The sequence below is a fragment of the Arvicanthis niloticus genome, chromosome 20 (genome assembly GCF_011762505.2).
Source record: "Arvicanthis niloticus isolate mArvNil1 chromosome 20, mArvNil1.pat.X, whole genome shotgun sequence".
Taxonomy (NCBI): domain Eukaryota; kingdom Metazoa; phylum Chordata; class Mammalia; order Rodentia; family Muridae; genus Arvicanthis; species Arvicanthis niloticus.
The window spans coordinates 51,982,275-52,005,588 of record NC_047677.1 but is presented as its reverse complement, the minus strand read 5'-3'; the positions used below and the strand labels follow the sequence as shown (position 1 = coordinate 52,005,588).

The 23,314-nt window shown below is 38.2% G+C and overlaps 1 protein-coding gene across 1 annotated transcript; it reads right to left on the bottom strand.

Moving 5' to 3' along the window:
* Positions 1 to 17,790: 17,790 nt before the first annotated feature.
* On the bottom strand, positions 17,791 to 22,319 carry LOC117724678 (olfactory receptor 10C1-like). Its single transcript, XM_034524598.2, has 2 exons — positions 21,938 to 22,319; positions 17,791 to 19,294 (listed from the first exon to the last, which is right to left on the bottom strand). Exon 2 carries the CDS (start codon positions 19,289 to 19,291, stop codon positions 18,326 to 18,328), a length of 966 nt encoding a protein of 321 aa, XP_034380489.1. The 5' UTR covers positions 19,292 to 19,294; positions 21,938 to 22,319; the 3' UTR covers positions 17,791 to 18,325.
* Between the last annotated feature and the right edge of the window lie 995 nt (positions 22,320 to 23,314).

Sequence of the window (23,314 nt, the reverse complement as noted above, 5' to 3'; positions counted from 1 at the left end):
GCTATCCTCTGTGCTCAGAGATCTGATTCTCTCACTCTCTCCTGGATACTTTGGAGTTTTTTTTCTCATTGAAGAGTGTCAGGAGGCAGTCTGAGTTTTCTCTTGAGAGTCAGACTGGTCAGCTCTGTGAGAGTTTGCAGACAAATGCTGATTTGGGGGGAAAAGAAGTAAATGTAATTGGTGAAGAAATCAGAAATAAATATAATGAGTGATGTAGTTTAATTATAAGTGCTCCTGTATGCTCTCCTCATGCTATGACATGAAATAAAATGTAGTATTGTAATTTATTATTTAATCATTGGAAAATGTTAGTATAAATATTAATATTTTATATTTTCCAAGTGTTATCTAAAATACTCATGAAAAATACATAATTAACTTTCATGTCATCTTCTTTTGATGAAACTAATATTTGTTCTATTTATTATTTATTATAAATTATTTAGGTTAATAAATTTGACGTGTTCTTAGTCATATGTGGTTTTGGCTATGTCTCTAATTATTTTTATCTAAAGTAGGTCCAATAAAAAGAGATAAAATTCGAGTATTAACATGGAAGATATAAATAACATACTGAACGCTTATTACAAAGAAAAACCAATAGCTGAATATCTAAGGTTTTAATGATGCAAAATAGGAATGGTAGGGAGAATAATTTATTCTTTTGAGTGGGACATTCTCCTTGTCATCAGACTCTGCAGTAACTAGGCACAGTGCCACCTGAGACAGCCCACATACAGTACATGTTATCTCAGCCTTAGACATGAGAGCTTATATATTTTTGAATATAGTTTTTCTGAATTAAAACATAATTGCCTTAAATTAATTTTAACTTAGACATTACCAGTTATCATTCTCGGAATGGGATATGGAGCCAAGAGGATTTCTATTAGTTTCATGGGGGAGGGGGTGAACAATAAGGTTATTTTTTTCTCTTTCATAGATCCTTGCTCCTCACAATGGCAGGATAAAAACTAATACATGAAGTATAATAACTCCATTTAGTTTGAAATCATATCTCAGCTTCACTTGTATCAAGGTACATTCATAACTAATTCTGGCTAATAGGATCAAAAGTACAATTAGTTAAATGGCATCATATTCGTTGATTGTCTGTCTCATTTCTTATGCTACTGGAGTCTGCTTTTTATTTTATTTTTAGTAAAGCCTTATTTATGTGGAACAGTCCTACAAATCTATTCATACAAAATCATGAACTAGTGCTTGAGAAAAGGCTCAAGAAAATCTGCAGAGGGTTTGTGTTCTACTCTAGAACCCTTATCCAGCTCTAGGAAATCTCTTAATTCTGGATTTTAAACACTCACACTTAGGTGCAAACAATCCCCCCCACACACACAAACACACACACAAACACACACACACACACACACACACACACACACACACACACAATTTCATTAACTTAAAAGCAACATCATAACCCAATTCAGAGATAGTTGTGTACTTCCATAATTCTAGCACTGAGAGAGCCAAAGATAAAAGGTGGATAAGAGGTTCAAAGCCAGCCTTACCTATGTAAGATGCTTGTAATCATATGCTGGATGAGGTGATACACATTTTTACTCCCAGCACTGGGTAGAAAGAAGTAGGTGGATCTCTGTGAGTCAAGGCAATCTTAACCTACAGATTAAGTTCTAGGACAGCCAGGACTATACAGAAAAACTATATCTCTAACTCCCACAAAGAAGAATAAAAAGAAAAAGAATAAGTAAAAGTCTGCTGAGATTTTGATGGGAGTTGCATGGAACCTATAATTTAATTTAAAGATTCTTCCTGCAACCTTGCCAATGTGAATTTGCTACTGGACTCTTATTCAGAAAGTTTTCATACATGTCTATATTTCCTATTTTCTTCTCTAGTAGTATCAGAGTATCAAGTTGTATGTTGAGGTCTTTGGTTCATATGAGATTGTATTTTGTGCAACATGAAAGATAAAGATTAAATTCTATTTTTTCTACATTATAAAGTCTAGTTTCCCCAATACCATTTATTAAAATTTTTGTCCTTTCAGTTCACATATACTTTGCATCTTTGTAAATTAATCAAGTGGCTATAGGACAGAGGAATAATGTCTAGAACAGTGCTTATCAATTTTCCTAATACTGCCACTCTTTAATACAGTTTGTCATGTTGTGGTGATGACACAACCATAAAATTATTTTGTTGGTACTTTAAATCTGTAATTCTGCTAGTTATGAATCTTAATGCAAATATCTGATATGCAACCTTCAAGGGGGTCAAAACCACAGATTGACAACCACTAGTCTAGGATATACAAAAACTCAAAAATAAAAGACTAAGCATTAAGATAATAATGTGCTGCCATCCTCAATATCTTGCCTACCATTTCCCTCTGGGACATTGGCAAAGTGTGCCCTGTCCCTTACACTCCAATTTCTGGTCCACAGCTCTACTTGCATTGCTGAGGACCTCCTAGCACCAGAGACAACCAGGTGAGGCCTCTTCCCACATTACCCCTCTTGCTAGGTTCCACTTGGGGCACACCTAACAGCAATGAGCTGTGCTCTATCTTCTGAGCTTCATCTTCTAATCCAAAGCTCTGGCTGCATTCCTAAAGGCCTATAGGCACCAGAGACATCCAGGTGAAACCTCACGAGACCCCATCTCCTGTTTGCCACAGCATTGGTAAGGTATATCCTGCTCCCTGCACTACATTTTCTGTCACACAGCTCTCCCAACATCCCTGAAGGCCCTCAGCACCAGGGATATCTAGATAAAACCCTTGCACCCACCCAGATCCCCTTCCTGTTGGTTCCTCCCAGGGGCAAACTCAGCAGCTGTGAGTTGTGCCCCATCCCCTGCATTCTATTTTCTGGTGGTCAACTCTGCCTGCATTCTCTGAGGCTTGTAGGCACCAGAAACACCAAGTAAATGTGCTCCTTCCCATTTCCCTGCCTACCAAGTTCCCCTAAAGAACAAACAACAGCTGTAATCTGCATTCAGTCCCCTGTGCTCCATTATCCAGTGTATAACTATGCCTGGATTCCTGGAGGCTTTCCTGCAACAGGGACAACCAGATGGCTAAAGGTCATCATAAGAACACAATCAAGAGCCATTCATACCACTAGATCTCAGGAAGGCCTGTATAACCTGGATAAGAGAGCTGAAGCCCAAGAAAAGCTTATGAAGATGACAGAGGCCCTTAAAGAGGAAATTAATAAATCCCTTAAAGAAATACCAAAAAATACAATCAAACAGGTAAAGGAGATGAATAAAAAGGTTCAAGACTTGAAAATGGAAATAGCAGCAATAAAGAAAACACAAACTGAGAGAATCATGGAGATGGAGAACCTAGGTAAGAGAACAGGAACAACAGGTGCAAGCATCACCAACAGAATACTAGAGGTGGAAGAGAGATTCTGAGGTGAAGAAGATAAAATAGAAGAATTTGTCAAATATTTGTCAAAAATTTGTCAATTCATTTGTCAAAGAAAATATTACTTCTAAAGGTTTTTTTTACACAGCACATCTAGGAAATCTGAAACAATAACCTGACACTAACCTAAGAATTATAGAAATAAAAGAATATGATTCCCAGTTCAAAGACCTAGAAAACTTTTTCAAGAAAATTATATAAGAAACATTCCCAACCTAATGAAAGAGGTACCTACAAAGACAAAAGAATCTTACAGAACACCAAATAGATTTGATCAGACAAGAAGATTCTCCTGCCACATAATGATCAAAACATTAAGTGTACCAAAGAGCGAAAGAATACTAAAACATGCCACATAACTATAAAGACAGACCTATCAGAATTAGACCCAACCAGCAGAGACTCTAAAAGCAAGAAGGGCTTCGGTAGATGTCTTACAGTCTCTAAGAGATCATAGATTCCAACCCAGACTACTATATCCAGCAAAACTTTTAATCACCATAGATGGAGAAGTCAACACATTCCATAACAAAACCAAATTTAGCCAATATCTATCCACAAATCCAGCTTTTTACAAGGAACTCCTACTAATGACTTAACAACAAACATGAGAGGTCTGGGTAAAAAAGGAGCAAGCATACCCAAAAGGAGAAGATGGTAAGAAATAATCAAATTCAGCATTGAAATCAATAAATTAGAAATAAAGACAACAATAGAAAGAATCAACAAACAAAGACAGCTGGTTCTTTCAGAAAATCAACAAGTTAGACAAACCCTTGGGTAAACTAACTAAAAGACAAGGAAAAATATCTAAATGAATAATATCAAAAATGAAAAGGGGGATATAACACCAGAGAGTATTCAAAGAATCATTAGGTCTTACTTAAAAAATATGTACTTCACAAAATTCAAAAAAAAATCTAAATGAATTAGATGGTGTTATTGATAAATATTTCTTATCCAAGCTAAATTAAAATCACTTAAACAATTTAAGTAGGTTTATAATTACAAAAATAACTCCCAACCAAAAAAAAGCCTAGCGCTAGATACTTTTAGTGCAGAATTCTACCAGATTTTCAAAGAAGAGTTAATAACAGTAACCTATATCAAAATATAACAATGTGCATCAAAATATTTCACAAAATAGTAACAGAGAAACATTGACAAACTCAATTTATGAGCGCATAGTCACTCTGACACTTAAACCACATGGTCAACCAAGAACGAAAATTTCAGAACAATTCTCATAATACATATTGATGCAAAAATACTCAATAAAATACTGGCAAAATGAATTTAAGAACACAGCAAAAATCATATCCACCATGATCAAGTAGCCATCATACTAGAGATACAAAAGTGGTTCAATATGTGAAAATCCAGCAATGTTGCTTACTATATAATCAAACTGAACAAAAGAAAATCATGTGATCACATCATTACATGCTGAAACTGTCCTTTGAAAATATTCAACTTCTTTTTATGATAAAAGTCGTGGAGATCATGTATGTAAGGCACATACCAAAACACAATAAAGGCAATATACAGCAAGCTGATAGCCAACATTTAATTAAATGAAAAGAAACTTAAAGCAATCCCACTTAAGTCAGAGACAAGATAAGGCTGTCCATGCTCTATATATCTAATCAGCTGTCCACTCCCTCTGTATCTATTCAATATAGTACTTAAGCTCTAGTTAGAACAATAAGACAACTAAAGGATATCAAGGGGATGCAAATTTGAAAGAAAAAACTCAAAGTGTCATAATTTACAGATGAGATGATAGTATACAAAATGACCCCAAAATTCTTCCAGGAAACTTCTGCATCTGATAAACACCTTCAGCAAAGTGGGTGGATACAAAATTACTCAAATAAATCAGTAGTCCTCCTTCATATAAACAGTAAATGAGCTGAGAAAAAATTTAGGGAAACAACACCCATCAAAACAAGCAAAAATAGTATAAAATATCCTACTGTAACTGTAACCAAACAAGTAAAAAATCTATATGACAAGAACTTCAATCTTTGAAACAGGAAGAAAGGAAGGAAGAAAGGAGGGAAGAAGGAAGGAAGGAAGGAAGGAAGGAAGGAAGGAAGGAAGGAAGAAAATGCCTTACCGCCAAACCTTAGGGAGGCATTTTTTTTTTTAAACTGAAGTTCCTTCACTTATGACTCTAAAGTGTGTCAAGTTGACATAAAATTAGCCAGCACAACTGCTCTAGCATATCTTGTAGACAGAATGCCATTACAAATAAAGAACTTGTGGCTGGTTTAGTGTTTATGTTTCTCTTTTGGTAGTCTAGAGAGTACCTTCCTATAGCAAAGACTCTAGTACACAGGGGTAAAGGTTCTATGTAGGCATCTGCTCAACTTTTTCTTGTTCAGAGAGCTGTGTAGGTATGATCTTTAGAAATGTGGCCTTGCTGTCAGTTTGAGAAGTCTGGGCAATAATTTAGATTGTTTGGAGATTTCCAACAACTCAGATGTAACTCAATCCTGGTACTGGAAGCTTCATTTGGTGACAAAAGATGGCCATCTGGGCTCTGTCTCCCCCATTATTTGTTGATATCATTTAGATAGCCTTCATATATGCATATATTTAGGAAGCTTCTATTGTAATAAGTTTTCGAGGCCTATGTATAGGGTTTCAAATGGCTTTCAGTTTTTCGTTGTCTTTCCCCATATTTTCTCCTTCATCTCTCTCTTCACTCTCCCTCTCCACTCAGTCCTCCTGGTCTAGTCTCTCCCCACCTTCCTCTGTTCTTATTATTCTTAGATTTATTCTTTTCACAGTGTTCTAGATTTCTAGGATGTTTTGTTTTCGGATTTTTTTTAGATTTATTATTTTTCTTGACCGAGGTATCCATTTTTTCTATTATGATTTTGCTGCCTTAGATTCTCTCTTTAATCTCTTGTATTCTATTAGTGATGCTTGTCTCTTAAGTTCTTTGAGCTCCTAATCTTTTCATTTCCAGATTTTCCTCATTTTGGATTTTCTTTATTGACCTTTATTTGTACTTTCAGGTCTTAAACTACATTACTCATATTTTTCCATTGTGTGTACTTTCACAGTTTTCTTTAAGAGATTTATTCATTTTCCCTTTAAGGACCTCTAAACCATTCCTGAAGGCCATTTTAAAGTCTTTTTCTTGTGGTTTAGCTACATTGCAGTATTCAAGGTCTTCTGTGGTACGGTTGCAGACTGAGGTAGAAACATATTGTCCTGACTTTTATTTCTTGTGTTTTACCATACTTTGTAATTCATTGGAAGATATTAATTCCGGGTGCTGATATCTGTTCTTGTTTGTGCTGGGTGGGTGTTTTGTTCCCTGGGTTTCTGTTTCCCTCTCTGGTCCTCAGGAGAATGTGGGTTTTTTTCTTTTTCTTTTCTTTTCCTTTTTTGTTTTGTTTTTTTGAGTCAGGGTTTCTCTGTGTAGCCCTGGCTGTCCTGGAATTCACTCTGTAGACCAGGCTGGCCTTGAACTAAAAAATTCACCTGCCTCTGTGTCCCTAGTGCTGGGATTAAAGGCATGTACTACCACTGCCCTGCTGAGATTGTCGTAGCTCTGTTTTGCCTAGTAAGGAATTTTTCTGTGATCCTGATAGGTGTACCATACCATATTCTAGGTACAAGATCTTTCTAGGCTATTCAAGTTGACACTTAGGAATGGGGATAGGCTAGGAAGTAGGGGAACAATGGACCACAAGAAGGAAGAAAGCATGCTGTTCTACTAGGATAAGCTCAGTCTCCTAGGAACAGGAACAGAGAGTGAGGAGAGACCAAAACAGGCAGTCTGCTACAGTGCTGGGATTGACACAGGCGATTGGCTATGGAGAAGAAGAGTGTATGTGAGCATCTGAACCTCACCCACCTGCTTTGCTGGTTCATTTGGTTCACAGTCAGGTTGGGATGGCATATTCCCAGAAAAATCCAGATAAAATTGGGTCTGAGATAAGATGGTGAGTGTGGAGGAAGGTTCAGAAGATCATCTGCATGGTTTGCTGGAGATGGGGGAAGAATAGAGGTGATCTGCTACAGAGATGGGTGTGAGATTGGAGAGTTGGAATTGGTGAAAAGGAAAGTGAAAAAAGGAGCCTTTAAGATCCACAATTAGACTATCTTCTTCCCTGGCAGGAGTAACCAGCAGGACCTCAGAGAATTCCTGATGATGTTGGAGATTGGGTCGAATGAGTTGGGGAAAGGAAGATTTGAGTTCCACATGGTCTGTTGGAGTTGGATATCAGTAACTGTGAGTCGTGTTTTGATACAAAACTGAGGATGAGGCATTGGACTTGGAGGAATGGAGTGAGATGTGTTGATCTGTGGGGACAGAGCATGGGGCTTGATAGGTGACAGAGTCATGTGATGAATTCGGCAAATCACACTCAAGAGATCAGCATCAGCGTGCATATCTGGGTTTATTGTGCAGTGCACTTGCATATGTGCAGCGTTTGAGCCAAACCCAAACCTCTTAATCTTCAACCAGTTGTGTCTTGCCAAAACTTCACTGTGCCCCAATGAAAACCCTGCCTGATGAGGTCACTCAGAAGGATCAGAGATGGGATAATAAAGAAGAGTGTGGGTGGGTGAGTGAGTGGGGAAGTCATCCCTTGTTAAGACTTTGGTGAAGACAGGGGGAGAAGCCACTACCCAGGCCTTGGTTCCTTTGTGCTTTCTCACAGGTGTTCCAGGAGTCATCATAGATCTGGTGCTGTGTACACCAGATTAGCACTCTTTGAGGAACCGAAGGAGCTGGTAGTACCTCTCTCTTCAATCCACTTTTTTCTTCACAAGTTTGACTTCCACATAATAATATACATCTAATTTACCTGCTTGCTTGGCCTGAGATGCCTGTGAGTTTTTGAATATTAATATTTTAAACATTATTTTTAACGTGAATAGAGGCTTGCTGAGTCCTCTGGAGCAAGCTGTGCTGTCCTGAGCAGCTTGCTTCCCAGGGGGACCTCCCCCCAACTTCAGCAAACTTGTGCATCTTGAACCATACAGGTAATTTTCCCTTTCTCCACCTATTTTCCCTGCTTGCTGGGTCCTCTGGGGGAAGCAGAGCTGCCCTTAGCAGCCCGCTATCCCAGGGGGACCTCCATTCTTTGACTATCTCTCCCCCAACCTTCATCAGACTCACTGAGCCTAAACTATAATAGTTAGCTTTCCTTCCCGCAACCAATCTTTCCTGCTTGCTGAGTTCTCTGGGTATGCCAAGCTGCCCTCAGCAGACTGATAGCCCAGGTAGACCTCTATTCTCCTGCCAACTCTCTGCCCAGTTTCATCAGATCTACAGGTCCTGAGCCATATAAACCTGTGGACACTGAACCATACTGACCTATATATCTGGAATGATATAGCCCAAGAACACCCTTTAGAGGCCTGCCACACAATGACTATTGAGTTTCAAGCCACTCCCCCCCACACACACACACCACACCAAGTACCTACTACAACAAGAATGTCCAGGAACCAAAGCCATCCAGATGGCAAAAGGCCCATGAAATAACATAATCAACAAAGCCAGCACAATATGACAGCTTCAGAGCATAGCTACCTTACAAAGCCTTGGACATCCTAACACAACCAAAGCAGAAGAAAATGACCATAAATCCAATCTTAGAAAGATCATAAAGGCATTTAAAAGGAAATGAATAAATCCCTAAAAAAATAAAGGAAAACACAATCAAACAGAGCTCATTAAAGAGGAAACAAATAAATCACAGTAAAATACAATGAAACTGATGAAGGAAAAAAATGAAAAGTTGCAAGACCTGAAAGTATAAATAGAAGCAATAAAACAAACAAACAACAACAAAAAACACAAATATAAACACACACACACACACACACACACACTGAAGGAATTCTGGAGATGGAAAACCTAGGGAAGAGAACAGGGACAATAGATGCAAACATCACCAACAGAATACAGGAAGATGGAAGAAAGAATCTTAGGCATAGAAGATACAATAGAAGAAATTGATATATTAGTGAAAGAAAATGTTAAATCTAAAGGCTTCCTGATGTAAAACATCCAGGAAAACTTGGAAATCATGAAAATACTAAATCTAAGATTAATAGGAATAGAAGAAGGTGAAGAGTCCCAACTCCAAGGTCCAGAAAATATTCTCAACAAGATCACAGAAGAAAACTTTCCCAGCCTAATGAAGGAAATGCCTATAAACATACAAGAAACTTATAGAACACCAATCAAACTGGACCAGAAAAGAAAATCTTCATGCCACATAATAATTAAAACACAAAATCAACAGAACAAAGAAAGAATATTAACAGTAATAAAGGAAAAAGGCCATATAACATACAAAGGCAGATCTATGAGAATTACACATGACTTCTCAATAGAGACTCTAAAGGCTAGATAGGTTTGGACATATATTTTGAAACTGCCGAAAAATTATAGGTGCCAACCTATACTACTATGCTCAGCAAAACTCTCAATCACCATAGATGGAGAAAATAAGATAGTTCAAGACAAATCCAATTCAAAAAATATGTATCACAAATCCAGCCCAATAGAAAATACTAGAAGAAAAAGTCCAACCCAAGAAGGATAACTACATCCAAGAAAATATAACAAAAACAAGTAATACACACACACACACACACACACCACTATCATCAAAATAACAGGAAATAACCATCACTGGTCATTAATATCATTCAATATCAGTGGACTCAGTTCTACAATAAAAAGACACAGGCTCACAAAATGGATTTGAAAACAGAGTGTATCATCCTGCAAAAAAGAAACACATCTCAGCAATATAGATAGACATTACCTAAGAGTAAATGTCTGGATCAAAGTTTTCCAATCAAATGGACCCAAGGAGCAAGCTGGGGTAGCTATTCTAATATCTAATAAAATAGACTTTCAACAAGAAAGTTTTAACAAAAAGAGAGAGAAAAGGATACTTTATACTCAAAATTGGAAAACTCTACAGAGATGATATCTAAATTCTATAACTCTATGCCCAAAACATAAGGGCACCCACAGTTGCAAAGAAACATGGCTAAAGCTTAAATTGCACACCGACCCCCACACATGAATAGTGGAAGAGTTCAACACCCTACTCTTGTAGAGTGAAAAATTATAAAGGCCATTTTATGAAATATGTGTAAATTTTTCACCTTAGACCTTGGGCAGAAAAGCACCTGCCAGCAGGTTTGGGTCCATCTAATTAGTTACAGAGGAGGGGGAGTTACAGGACAAAGGCCTGTTAAGAACATCCCAGAAACTGACTGGCCAAGAGAGGAACTACACCCTGCCCCCATGGTACGGCCTACTAGTGTTCAAAAAAAAAAAAAAAAAAAAAAAATAAAACAACCAATCCTGTGCACCCGCGCGAAAGTTCGCTTTTTCCCCACCCCGCCCATTTATAAGCACTAGACCACTGAGCGACGGGGTCAGTCCCTCTATCCCCTATGTGAGATATGGGGATATGGGCTGGCCCAGAGCTCTGATTTAATAAACCACCTCATGTGCTTTACAGCAAGACGGTCTCTCGTGTGTCCTTTGGGTGCATGCTATCCTGTGACTTAAGTGGACCTCCTTTCTGGGGAGTCCCAGACCTTTCACTCTCAACAATTGACATGTCATCTACACAAAAACTAACAGATATTATGAATCAAATGGACCTAAAATATATCTACAGAATATTTCACCCAAACACAAAAGCATCAACAGATACAAGAATATTAAAATAATGCCTTGTATCTTATCAGATCACCATGGAATAAAGCTGCACTTCAACAACAACAGAAACACCAGAAAGCTTACACACTCATGGAAATTGATCAACTCCTTACCCAATGACTCCTGGGTCAGGGAAAATTTAAAGAAAGAAATTAAAGCCTTTCTAGAATTCAGTGAAAATGATGGCACTACATACCCAAACTTATGGGACACAATGAAAGCAGTGGTAAGAGGAACAAACAGTTCTTAACAATAAAAGAATGGCTGGGGGAAATCACCATCCCTGACCTCAAGCTTTACTACAGAGCATGGTATGGGTACAGAGACAGACATGTTGATCAATGGAATAGAAGTGAAAACCCAAAAATAAAACCATACATTTATGGACACTTGATCTTTGACAAAGACACCAAAAGTATACAATGGAAAAAAAGAAAATATCTTCAATAAATGGTGCTGGTTACCTGGCTGTCTGTATGTAGAAAAATGAAAATAGACCCATGTTTGTCACCTTGCACAAAGCTAAAGTCCAAGTGAATCAAGGACCTCAACATAAAATCAGATACACTGAATCTAATAGGGGGAAAGTCTAAAGTGGGAAAGAGCCTTGAACTCACTGGCACAGGGGGGAATTTCCTATACAGAACTCCAATGGGTCATGCTCTAAGATCAAGAATTGATAAATGAGACCTCATGAAACTGGAAAGCTTCTGTAAGGCAAAAGATATAGTCAATAAGACAAATCAGCAACCTACAGATTGGGAAAAAAACTTTACTAACCCCACATCCAATACAGGGCTAATATCCAAAATATATAAAGAACTCAAGAAGTTAAAGCACACAAAAAAAACCTTAAACCAATCAAAAAATGGGGTATAGAACTAGAATCTAGAATTCACAGCAGAGGAATCTCGAATGGCTGAGAAGCACCTAAAGAAATGTTCAAAGTCCTTAGTGATCAGAGAAATACAAATCAAAAGGACCCTGAGATTCTACCTTACATCAATCAGAATGGCTAACATCAAAACCTTTGGTGACAACACATGTTGGTGAGGATGTGACGAAAAAGGAACACTCCTCTATTGCTGGTGGGATTGCAATCTACTATGAACACTCTGGAAATGAATCTGGAGGTTCCTCAGAAAATTGGTAATAGATACACCTGAAGACCCAGCTAGACCACTCTTGAAAATACACCCAAAAGATACCCCACCAGGCCACAGGGGCACATATTCCACTATGTTCTTAGCGGCCATTTTAGTGATAGCCATGTGGGGAAAAAAAACCTCGCGGGGGAGTCCAGCTGTGGGGTGGTCCCACAGTAGTCTGGCAGCTGGGGTCCTGGGCAGGCTTCCCACACTGCCCCACATTCACAAGCCACTGTAGGTGGGCCGGTGGCTGCCTCAGGAAGGTTCAGGCCCAAAGGCTGGGAACCTGGCAGCAGGACCAGGGGACATGTGGAGTCCAGTTTTCCAAAGCTTTTATTGTTCATGGCGTGGTGAATGAGTATAGATGGTTTGCACTCCCTCCAAAAGCTGGCTCCCCTGGTTTTTATAGGGAGGGAGAAGAGGGGAGGGAATATCTTAATTAGCTATGCCCCAGGCCTTTAGATAACTCAATATTTTAATCTCTGAAGGTGGAGACTTGTCAATCACACCCTGTATGTGACTGACTGGTGCAGGTGGAATGGAGATTAGACCTCTTGTCAGGAGCCTGAGTTCTAGGGGCGTGGACGAACCCACAACCCAAGAACCAACATAACCTTCCACGACCCAACAGTAGCCAGAAGCTGGAAACAACCCAGATGTCCCACAATGGAAGAATGGATAGAAAAAATGTGGTTTATTTATGCAATGGAATACTACTCATCTATTAAGAGTGCGGACACCATGAGTTTTGCAGGCAAATGGACGGAACTAGAAAATATCATCCTGAGTGAGGTAAACCAGACCCAAAAGGACATGCATGGTTCATACTCACTTATAAGTGGATATTAAGCAATTTAAAAAAAGGAAGAAAAGAAAGAAAAGAGAAGGAAAGGAAAGGAAAGGAAAGGAAAGAAAAAAAGAAAAGAAAAGAAAAGAAAAAAGTACAGAATAACCAAGATACAGTCCGCAGAACTAAAAAAAGTCAACAAGTTGAAGGACCTAAGTGAAGACTCCTCAGTCCCACTTGGGAGAAAGAAGAAAGCAATCACAAGTGGGGAGGGAGGGACCTGGGAGGAAAAGTGGACAGGGTGGGAGGAAGAGGAGAACCTGATATGGTATTGGGTGAGGGAAAAGGACTGAAGCCCCGAGGGCCAGCAGAACAAATGGAAACAGGCAACCTTGAAAGTTAGGAGGTTGAGGGTACCCTCCAGAATGCACCAGAGACCAGAGAGATGAGAGATGAAATGCCCGACAGTAGGAAGAGAGAACTTATAGAGCTCACCTCCAGCAGGAAGATAGGGCATCAAGTGAGGGAGGGGGTCACCATCCCACAGTCAAAACTCAGTCTTTGTTCCTGGCTGAAATAATGGCAGGGATGGAAATGGAGGTCCAGCAACAGACCCAAAGTGGGATCCAGCTCAAGGGGAGGTCCTAAGGCCTGATGCTATTACTGAGGCTATGGAACACTCACAAAATGGGACCTATCATGACCACACTCTGGAAGACCCAACAAGCAGCTGAAAGAATCAGAGGCAGATATTTGCACCCAACTAATGGGAAGAAGCTGCTGACCATTGTAGTTGAATTAGGGAAAGGCTGGTACAAGCTGAGAAAGAGAGTGGCTCTGTAGGAGGACCAGCAGTCTCAATTAAACTGGACCCCCGAGATCTCTCAAACACTGGACCACAAACCAGGTAGTATACACGAGCTGTTACGAGGCCCTCAACACATACACAGCAGAAGACTGCCAGGTCTGACTTCAGTCAGAGAAGATGCATTTAACCCTCAAGAGACCGGAGTCCCCAGTGAGTTTAGAGGTCTGGATGGGTGGGAGGTGCAGGATGGGGACATCCTAGTAGACACAGGAAGTGGGGAAGTAATATGGAATGTAGAAAAATTGGAGGGTGGACCGGGAGTAAAATCTGAAATGTAAAATAAATAAATAAATAAATAAATGACAAAAAGTTCATAGTTCTAAGTGCCTCTATAATGAAATTAAAGAGTTTTCATACCAGCAATTTAAAGTGCATCTTAAAGCTCTAAAAAATGCAAACATGAACAACAAGAGTAGATGACAGGAAATAGTCAAAATTGGGGCTGAAATCAATCAGTTACAAACAAAGAAAACAATACAAAGAATCAGCAAATCCAAGAGCTGGTTCTTTGAGAAGTTCAACAAGAAAAAAAAAAATCCTTAGCCAAATTATACAAAAGACAGAGCGACATTATCCAAATAAACAAAATCAGAAATTAAAAGGGAGACATAACAACAGACATTGAGGATATTCAAGGAATCATTAGTTCTTACTTCCAAAGCCTGTACTCCCCCCCAAAAAGTCAAAAATCATAATGAAATGGACAATTTTCTAGACAGATACTACTTACCAAAAGTTAAATCAACATCAGGTAAACTATTTAAATAGCCCTCTCACCTCTAAAAAAAAGTAGAAGCAGACACTCAAAATATCCCAACAAAATAAGCCAGATGATTTTAGTTTAGAATTCTACAAGACTTTCAAAGAAGAGCTAGTAACAATACTCTTTAAATTATTCCACAAAATAGAAAGAAAAGGAACACTGCCAAACTCATTCCATGAAGCCAGTCACACTGATACCTAAACCAAACAAAGACTCAACAAAGAAAGAGAACTTCAAACTGATTTCTATCATGAGTATTAATGCAAAAATACTCGATAAAATACTGGCAAAAGGTATGGGAACACATTAAAAACATCATCCATCATGATAAAGTAGGTTTCATCCCAGGGATGCACAGATGGTTCAATATATGAAAATTCATCAATATATGTAATATACATTATAAACAAAGGTAAAGAAAAAATTACACAATTATCTCATTAGAAACTAGAATAGCCTTTGACAAAATCCAACCCCCCTTCATGTTAAAAGTATTAGAGAGATCAGGGATACAAAACACATACCTAAACATAATCAAAGGGGTATACAGCAAGCCAATAACCAACATGAAGCTGAATGGAGAAAAAGTTAAAGCAAGGCACTGGAATCAGGGGCAAGATAAGGTTGCCCAGTATCTCCCTAGCTATTCCTTACAGTACTTGAAGTTCCAACCAGAACAACAAGACAACTAAAGGACATCAAGGGGATACAATTCAGAAAATAAGTCAAAGTACCACTATTTGTGGATTATATGATAGTATTCAAAATTGATGCCAAAGATCTACCAGAGAGTTCTTACAGCTGACAAACAGCTTCAGCAAAATGGGTGGATACAAAATTAACTCAAAGAAATTAGTAGCCCTATTTTATACAAATGACTAACTGGCTGAGAAAGAAATTAGGGAAAAAACACCATTTACAATAGCCATGACTAATATAAATATTTTGTTGTAACTCTAGCCAAACAAATGAAAGATCTCTATGACACTAACTTCAAGTCCCTAGAGAAAGAAATTGTAGAAGACACCAGAAGATGAAAAAATCTCCCATGCTCAAGGATTGGTAGGAATAAAACAGTGAAAATGGCCATTTTACCAAAAGCAATTTACTGATTTAATGCAATTCCTATCAAAATTCCAACACAATTTTAAAGACCTTAAAAGAGCAATTTTCAACTTAATATGGAAAAATAATAAACCCAGGATTGCTGAAACAATCCTGAACAAAATTTACACAGAAGGTAGACATCAACAACCCAAATAGTCCAGTTAAAAATGGGTACAGAACTAAACAATTCTCAACAGAGGAATCTCGATTGGCCAGGAAACACTTAAAGACATGTTCAAAGTTCTTAGTCATCAGAGAAATGCAAATCAAAACATCTCCTATATTCCATCTTACACCCTTCAGAATGGCTGAGACAAAAAAAAAAAAAAAAAAAAAAAAAAAAAAAAAAAACAAGAGATGGCACATTCTGGGAAGATGTAGAGCAAGGAGAACACTCCGCCATTCATTGTGTGAGTGCATACTTCTACAGTGATTTTGGATATCAATTTGGCAGTTTCTCAGAAAACTGGGAATAGTTCTACCTCAGGACCCAGTGGTGCCATTCCTAGACATATACCCAAAAGATGCTCCACCATCCTACAAAGACACCTGTTTCTACTATGTTTGTAGCAGCTTTACTCGTAATAGCCAGAAACTGGAAATAACTTAGATGTCCCTCACCTAAAGAATAGATGAAGTAAATTTGGTACATCTTCACAATGGAAATACTATTCAGTTATTAAAAACAAACACATCATGAATTTTGCAGGCAAATGGATGGATTTTGAGAGTACCATCCTGAGTGAAGTAATCCAACCTCAAAAAGAAATGCATGGTATGTATTCAATTATAAGTGGATATTAGCTATAAAATACAAAAATAACTGTGCTAGACTTCACAGACCAAAAGAAGATAAACAAGAAAAAGGCACAAACAGGGATGCTTGAATCTCACTTGGAAGGGGGAATCAAATACTCATAAGAGGCAAATGGAGGAAATAAACTGAATAAAAGAGACATATGGTGGAATATACATAGGGAAGGACAGAAGGGATGACCAGATAGCCACGAGAATGAATAGAAATCTGCAGCTGACAGGGGTAAGAGAGTAGGGGGCTTCTCCAGGAAGAAAAAGAGACCTGGGAAAAGGGAGGTGCCTCAGAATCCATGAGTGCATCCTTGACTGTGACTGACAAAATTGAAGAAAAGACAACTCCTGTAGCCATGCAAGAACCCTAGTGGAGCATTAGGGACGGCAACCACCCATATAAATTGACCAAAAATGTATCTTGTCTACAAGAAATGCTGGAATGGCGATAGAGTGAGGGAATGGCCAACCAACAACCAGCATGACTTAAGACCAATCACATTGGCAAGCACCAATCACTGACACTATTCATGATACTCTGTTATGCTTGCAAACAGTAGTCTAGCGTGGCTGTCTTCTGAGAGGCTCCATCTGCAGCTGACTCAGACAGATATAGACATTCATAGACAAACAGTGGATGAAGCCTGGGGACACTTATGGTAAAACAGGAGCAAGGTTTATAGCTTGTAAGAGGATAGGAACTCCACAGGAAGACCAACAGAGTCATTTAAGCTGAACCCTTGGTGCTCTCAGAGACTGAACCATCAACCAAAGAGTATACATGCCCTTGATATAGACCTCCCTGAACATAGCACATATGATATCTATGTGTAGCTTGGTGTTTATGTGCATCCTGAACAACAGGAGTGGAGCTATCCCAAAAGCTTTTGCCTGCATGTGAGATGTGTTTTTCTAGCTGGGCGACATAGTTTGGCCTTACTGAGAGAGGATTTGCCTAGCCTCACAGAGACTTGAATCATCATGGTTGGGGGATTTCCAGGAGGGACACAATGAACTCAGAGAAAAATGGGAGGTGCGATTAGGGGAAGAATTGTGGGATGATGTGACTGTCTGCAGGGGCAATGGGCAGGAAGTAAAGTGTATAAGTGAAATAATTAATAATGATGATGATAATAATAATAGAATAAAACCAGAAAAACAGCCATAGAAAGTCTTGAAAAATCTTATATTTTATTTAATGTTTTAAAGCAAATCATATTAAATCCAAACAGTTCAGTGAATTCTAAAATCTATACTTTTTGGTATATTTATATCACAAAAGAATTCAGAGTTGTGGTATATAGCACTATTTAATAAAAACACAAATATTACTGAAGTAAGACCTTTCCTATAGTTACAATGGGATAAAGAGTCATATAACATATGTCTGAATAAAGAGCAGAAATTATAGGGACACCAGGTCTTGAATTTGCAAGACTTCTGAGATATAACTTGGCAGTTTAAATTGACATCCTAGACTCAAACATAATGGAAAATCTCTCTGCAGTATTGTACTCTTTACTTGCATTTTTCAGTGTTTGATTTCATTTCAGAATTAGCAGTTAGAAAATAAACCTTACCACAGAGGTACCTTCAAAATTACAAAGAGAATCAAATAAGGCAAACAGAAGAATGTACCAGTTTTTATTTGTTTAATCTGGCTTCTTGCATATTCTTATTAGCAAGGAGCTCTGCAAGGTTCTGTTACCTATTTATTGCCAGAACTTTCTTTAGGCCCAGAGTTCTTCTCAGTGCTGCCTTTACTTCCTTGTTCCTTAAGCTATAGATGATGGGGTTCAGCATGGATGTCACCGCTGTGTAGAAGAGGGCCAAGAGTTTGTCCATTCCTGGTGAGTGGCTAGACTTGGGCCTCAAGTATGTAATAGATCCTGAGCCATAGAAGAGTGTGACTACAAGTAGGTGGGAGGAACAGGTGGACAAAGCTTTATGGCGCCCCTCAGGTGAAGGCATCACCAGCACTGCAAACAGAATTCGGACATAGGAATAAATGATTAGCAAAAATGGACTAAATATACAGAGGACTGCTACCACAAAGATGGCGTCCTCATTTTGGGATGTATCTCCACAGGCAAGTGCCAGGACAGGTGGAAGGTCACAGAAGAAGTGGTCTATCTCACAGGGTCCACAGAAGTCCAAGGAGAAAATAAAATTGGTCTGTCCCAATCCTACTATACATCCCATTCCCCATGAAACTATTGCCAACTGGGCACATACCCCACGACTCATTCGGGTTGCATAGTGGAGTGGGGAGCATATGGCCATGTAGCGGTCAAATGCCATGGATGCCAATAGGCAGCACTCAGTTATACCAAAGAATAAGAAGAAAAACATCTGTGTGGCACATCCCTCCCAAGAGATTCCTCGAGCCTCACTCACAAGGCTCTGCAGCATCTTGGGTATGACAGAGCAAGTGTAGCCAATCTCCAGGAGAGACAAGTTGGCCAGAAAGAAGTACATGGGGGTGTGTAGGGTTGGACTGGTGCAGATGGCAAGGGCTATGAGTGCATTTCCTGTCAGTGATACTAAGAACATGAAAAGGATGAGGGAGAACAGGAGGAAGCATTCTCCAGGGACCTCAGAGAACTTAGCAAATTCAAAGCGTTTGACAGACAAGCTGTTCTCCTGCCACAGAGAGCAGTTGACATTCATCGCCTGAAAGAAAGGACAGCAAATCATTACAAGAATTTTTGCAGATGAGGGAAATTATTCACACTCTGTCTATCTGTCTCTCTCTCCCCAGTCTCTCCCCCCTCGTGTGTGTGTGTGTGTGTGTGTGTGTGTGTGTGTGTGTGTGTGTGTGTGTGTTTGTGACAAATATATGGATGTACATGTGTCTATGTGATTGTAACGTTCAGATACCAATTCAAATATTTTTCTTAGTTAGTCTCCACCTTATTTTATCAAACAGGGTCTATTACTTGACCTGAAGCTACTTGTTTTTGCTAGACTGAGTCAGAGATCCACCGTCTTTTGCCCTTCATGGTTACTGTTGGAATTACGTATAAGTGCTAGAATGCCCAATATTTCATGGGTATTGTGGATACAAACTCAACTCCTCACATCTGAACAGCAAGTTCACTATTCATTGAACCATTTCTATAGCACATCATTTCATTAATTCCAGACCTTCTGGTAAATTAGAAAATTGCTCACTCTATTATTTTTTTTGAAAAATCAGTAATCACCACTCACCCTCATTTTTTTTTAAATCCAATCCCTTTCCTATTCATACTACTAGGTAATTTTTCCAATATACACTTTGTTGTCAATCATTAAATGACAAAATGTTAGCTGGGAAAGGTGATATATCCTTTACTACCAAGAATTTTGTGGCTGAAGCAGAAAGTCACTGTGAGTTAAATGATAGCCTAGATTGCAGAGTGATACTGTCCTAACAAAGGAGAAAGGTAAACAGATGGTCAGTTGTCCATTTAGGTTTCCTTTAGTTAGTTGTCAATGCTAGTATGAAAAGATCCTTTCAAGTTTATTTTTGTTTCTTCATTCCTGTTAGTGCTCTCTCTCTCTCTCTCTCTCTCTCTCTCTCTCTCTCTCTCTCTCTCTCTCTCTCTCTCTCTCTCTCTCTTGCTCTCCCTCCCTCCCTCTCACTCCCTCTCTCTCCCCCCTTTTTTCTCCCCTTTCTTCCTTTTGTTCTTGAGACAGGTCTCACTTTGTACTTACCATTTTTAACTCAATATTTCCTTATTGGGTCCTAACTCCTTTGCAGTAATATCTTTGGGACTTTATAGACTTTCATTTGTCAGTTAAATTTGCAGGTATATGTATACCTGTTGTATATTTTCACATTTGGAAGGAACTACACAGTTTCCCCAGTGATATAGATTTAGAGGCCAGGGGAGAAATGTAGCCACAAAGAGGAATGACTGACTAGGGCTTAACTGGTGACTTCAAAAAAACGTCCTTTGTAAATACACTCAGCCCACTTAAACTCTAGCAGCCTAATGAAAACTTCTACATTAATGATGAGGACCCCTGAGACTGGTGAAGTGGAGGCAGTCCTTGTGACAATACTGGCAACCTATCAGTTGTACATATTTGTTCATTTTAAACTTTTAGTAGAGAAATACAGCCTGTAATAAGTATATTTCATACTTTCTAGAGTTCAGAGTCAAATAAAAATTGGAGCATCAGAAGGTCTCTAAATACTTATAAAACTATTATCTAATAAAAATGCTATTGTGTTGAGCTATTAAAAATACTACATCACACAAAATGAGGTGAGAATTTGATATCAGTAAAAATTTCTGTCCTTGTTATTTGAAATTATATTGAAAGAGGCAAAATGTGACTAAATTGTCTATTGTTTTTAGGTCTCTATCAGCTGTTGAGTTCACTCTCAGATGCCAAGATCAATGTAGTAGAATTCCATTTGAGATTCATACCAGAAAGTTCTATTTTCATAATGACCTATGAGATGGGAATGATGTCTCATGTACTGTATGTAGACACATACATGTCCACATACAGATCTCGAGGTTCTTCAGAAAAGAACAATCAGAATAGGCTGTAATGGATGAGCCTCTGACTCTAATCTGAAAGTAAACTTTTCACGTAAACTCTCAGATTCATCAATTTGAGCTGTTTTAGCTTAAAGCTGCAAATGTTTTCAACCAAACTGTGAAATATATAGTAACATGTTCATTAAAGTGCAGAAGTGCCTGCCCTGGGAAGTCTCTTGTGGAGGCAGACAGAGACATCATGTGGCTATCCTCTGGAGTGACCAATCTAGTAACTGAATGAAGACATTCACATAGAGTTGTGATGTAATATTTTATGTATTAATTATGAGTTCTGTTTGATACATAGATTTTCAATGTTATAAAGATCCCTTGTGAAGTAAACATGTTTATAGTGGACTTGATTCCTTATCTCATCTCCTCTTTCTCAATCTCTCTCTCTCTCTCTCTCTCTCTCTCTCTCACCTAAATGATTTTTATCTTCTGTGAGCTGACAGTAAGCATGATACACTGTTAAACTGTTTCTGAAACACAGCAGTGTCTGTGAGTGGAAACTCTCAGGAAATGCTCATCATCACCTCCATGTAGTCACTTTCCTAAAATTCTATAATAGTGCACCCAGTTTATGTAGATTGTTAGGAAAAGATTATTAGGAGGCTCACCCCTGACTTTCCAGTTTTCCCACAGTCACTCACCAAATGGAGACGTTAAGTAAATTAACAACAAGAACTCAAAAATGCTTTGAGTATCAGTTATTCATTTTTATACTCTCTTTCACTTTCTCTAAATTCAGTATTGACAATTTAGCTGTGGCACATACCTTCAATCCCAGCACAAGACGGGAGAATTATTCCTTTTGCTTCTGATTAGCCACCTTCCTGCTTTTTCTGTGCTTTCTTATTACCACATTCTTATTATCATCTTTAGGCCTGTGCATTAAAAAAGCTTTGTTGCAGTAAAGAATCACATCTGAGGTCAGGAGGCCTGTGTATCCCAGGAGAGAAAGAACACTATGTCCTTTGAGGAAATAATTCAGTCTCTCTCTCTCTCTCCTCTCTCCCTTACACATACATGAGATGAAAAATGATATATAAAGAAAGGTAAATAAATAGATGATAGGTAGGTAAATAAATAGATAATAGATAGATGATAGATAGACAGACAGACAGATAGATAGAGGTTATAGTAGTCACACAATGATATATTTGAGATTTCCACATTCTTGAAAACAATGGTTATTAATATATTTTACTGCTATCCCCTGTGTTCAACTCTCCCCAGGAGACGTTGGAGTTTTTTTTCTCATTGAAGAGTGTCTGGAGGCAGTCTGAGTTTCCTCTTGAGAGTCAGACTGGACAGCTTTGTGAGAGTTTGCAGACAAATGCTGATTTGGAAGGAAAAGAAGTAAATGTAATTAGTGGAGAAATCAGAAATGAATATAATGAATGATGCAGTTTAATTATAAGTGCTCTTGTAAGCTCTCCTCATCCTGTGATATGAAATGAAATGTAGTATTGTAAATTATTATTTGATTATTGGAAAATATTAATATAAATATTAATGTTTTCCATTTTCCAGGTGTTATCTAAAAAAGTCATGAAAAATACATAATTAACTTTCATGTCATCTTCTTTTGATGAAACTAATATTTGTTCTGTTTATTACAAATTATTTAGGTTAATAAATTTGACATTTTCCTAGTCATATGAGGTTTTGGCTATGTCTCTAACTATTTTTTATCAAAAGTAGGTCCAATAAAAAAAGAGATAAAAGTTGAGTATTAATGTGGAAGATATAAATAACATACTGAATGCTTATTACAAAGAAAAACCAATAGCTGAATATCTAAGTTTTTAATGATACAAAATAGGAATGGTAGGGAGAATAATTTATTCTTTTGAGTGGTACATTCTCCTTGTCATCAGACTCTGCAGTGACTAGGCACAGTACCATCTGTGACAGCCCACATACAGTACATGTTATCTCAGCCTTAGACATGAGAGTTTATATATTTTTGAATATAGTTTTTCTGAATTAAAACATAATTGCCTTAAATTAATTTTAACTTAGATATTAGCAGTTATTATTCTGAGAATGAGATATGGAGCCAAGAGGATTTCTATTAGTTTCATGGGGGAAGGGGTGAACAATAAGGTTATTTTTTTCTCTCTCTCATAGATCCTTGCTCCTTACAATG

Bases quoted from the DNA above. Each gene is read 5' to 3' on its own strand.
- LOC117724678 (XM_034524598.2), bottom strand. From the start codon at position 19,291: ATGAATGTCAACTGCTCTCTGTGGCAGGAGAACAGCTTGTCTGTCAAA.